The following is a 1,350-nucleotide window of genomic DNA, read 5'->3' as shown; positions in this document are numbered from 1 at the left end:
AATGATTAAATTTATTAGTATAGCTTAACTAATGAATCAGCTAAGACACATGCAAAACATGTCACACAATTTATAACACTTTTAAATAAATACACATTCTTAATATTCAAGTCACAGCATTACACATCAGAAACACCCTTTTGTGTTGCATTTGCACAAGCACAAATTGGATTTCACCTCACCGTGGAGTTATGTTACAGTTACTGTAGGTCTAAGTGCTCAAAGCATGGCTAAGTGCTCAAAACACAAAGCATGGTTTTTGTACACTCCCTAAGGGTATTATAGATTACACTGAAATGAACTTTTTATTGTCAACATCAAGAGTTGAGGTTTTAGGACCAGTTCAAAAGAAATTCCTCAAATAAGACTAATCAAAATGCCTCTATGCCAGAGGCACAGGACACATGGAAAGACACACCAGGTTAAAGGCATAGAAACAGATCTGCGCAAGGACAATACAGTCACCACGATCTGAATACATTGTAGTGGGCTGAATGTACGTCCAGTCATAGTTCTTAAGTTTTAGTGCCGTGTGGTGATACTTCTTGCTCAGGGACAGCAGACAGCGGGCCAGTGTGTATTTCGCAGCACAGCTCACTGCTCTGATGGACCGCACCGAGTCGAAATGCATCAAGAAACAGGGATCATCCTAACACAGCAGAGATATGCAAACTAAACATCTTCCAATGAAAAGTAAGAGATTCTACTTCCTATTATATTACAACTCATCAGCACCGTTAATATGAACAGCAGTTACTGTAAGTAGCATGTATATTCACAAATTGGAGGAGGATGAATGCTAAACTCAACTCACAGTATCTGGATCTCTACCGTCCAGAATCAGCAGGTCCTCCAGGGCCCAAGTCTCTGTTCTTTCATAACTGTCCTCCAGCCCATATTTCTGCAGCTTATTGGTCCGAGAATGCTTAACTCTCCGACACAGGACAACTGAGATCTGAGCTTCTTTATCCTTAGTTACTAAACACACATTGGTTTTGTATTTTTATTACACCCCTTCATCAAACCATATCAACCATAAACATATTTAGGTCTGTATTTGTTTTTTATTCTTCCTCCTTCACAAACAATTTCTGACCCTATCCCCAGATGAACTCACAGATTTTTTTTTGTTTGTTTTTTTTGAGAATTTTAGTATCTCATCCATTTTCTAAAATAATTTGGTCCATATAACCTAAAATAATTGTGCAAAAAAAGTTGATTTTTCTTACTAGAAACGCAGAGAAAATGTCGCCCCTGCTGTTGCTCCTCTATTTCTATAAACTCCTCCAGCTTCTGTCCCTCCGATCTGAACAAGACTCTGTCCATCTCCTCCCTCAGCAGAGACGACAT

At 38.8% G+C, this 1,350-nt stretch overlaps 1 protein-coding gene across 1 annotated transcript; it reads right to left on the bottom strand.

Moving 5' to 3' along the window:
- Positions 1–382: 382 nt before the first annotated feature.
- On the bottom strand, positions 383–1,350 carry LOC107754188 (exocyst complex component 1-like). Its single transcript, XM_016570549.1, has 3 exons — positions 1,230–1,350; positions 815–978; positions 383–649 (listed from the first exon to the last, which is right to left on the bottom strand). The coding sequence occupies exons 1-3, from the start codon at positions 1,348–1,350 to the stop codon at positions 383–385; spliced, it is 552 nt and encodes a 183-aa protein (XP_016426035.1).

This window comes from Sinocyclocheilus rhinocerous, unplaced genomic scaffold (assembly GCF_001515625.1).
Source record: "Sinocyclocheilus rhinocerous isolate Xijiao unplaced genomic scaffold, SAMN03320098_v1.1 scaffold681, whole genome shotgun sequence".
NCBI classification, from domain to species: domain Eukaryota; kingdom Metazoa; phylum Chordata; class Actinopteri; order Cypriniformes; family Cyprinidae; genus Sinocyclocheilus; species Sinocyclocheilus rhinocerous.
Note: the sequence above shows the minus strand (reverse complement) of the source record. Positions and strands in the feature narration are given on the sequence as shown.

What these genes read in the sequence shown, in the direction of transcription:
- LOC107754188 (XM_016570549.1), bottom strand. Translation starts at nt 1,350, where the DNA reads ATGTCGTCTCTGCTGAGGGAGGAGATGGACAGAGTCTTGTTCAGATCG. An exon ending in ACATTTTCTCTGCGTTTCTA is followed by an intron (nt 979 to 1,229) that starts GTAAGAAAAATC and finishes ATGTGTGTTTAG; the next exon opens with TAACTAAGGATAAAGAAGCT. An exon ending in ACGGTAGAGATCCAGATACT is followed by an intron (nt 650 to 814) that starts GTGAGTTGAGTT and finishes CTGCTGTGTTAG; the next exon opens with GATGATCCCTGTTTCTTGAT.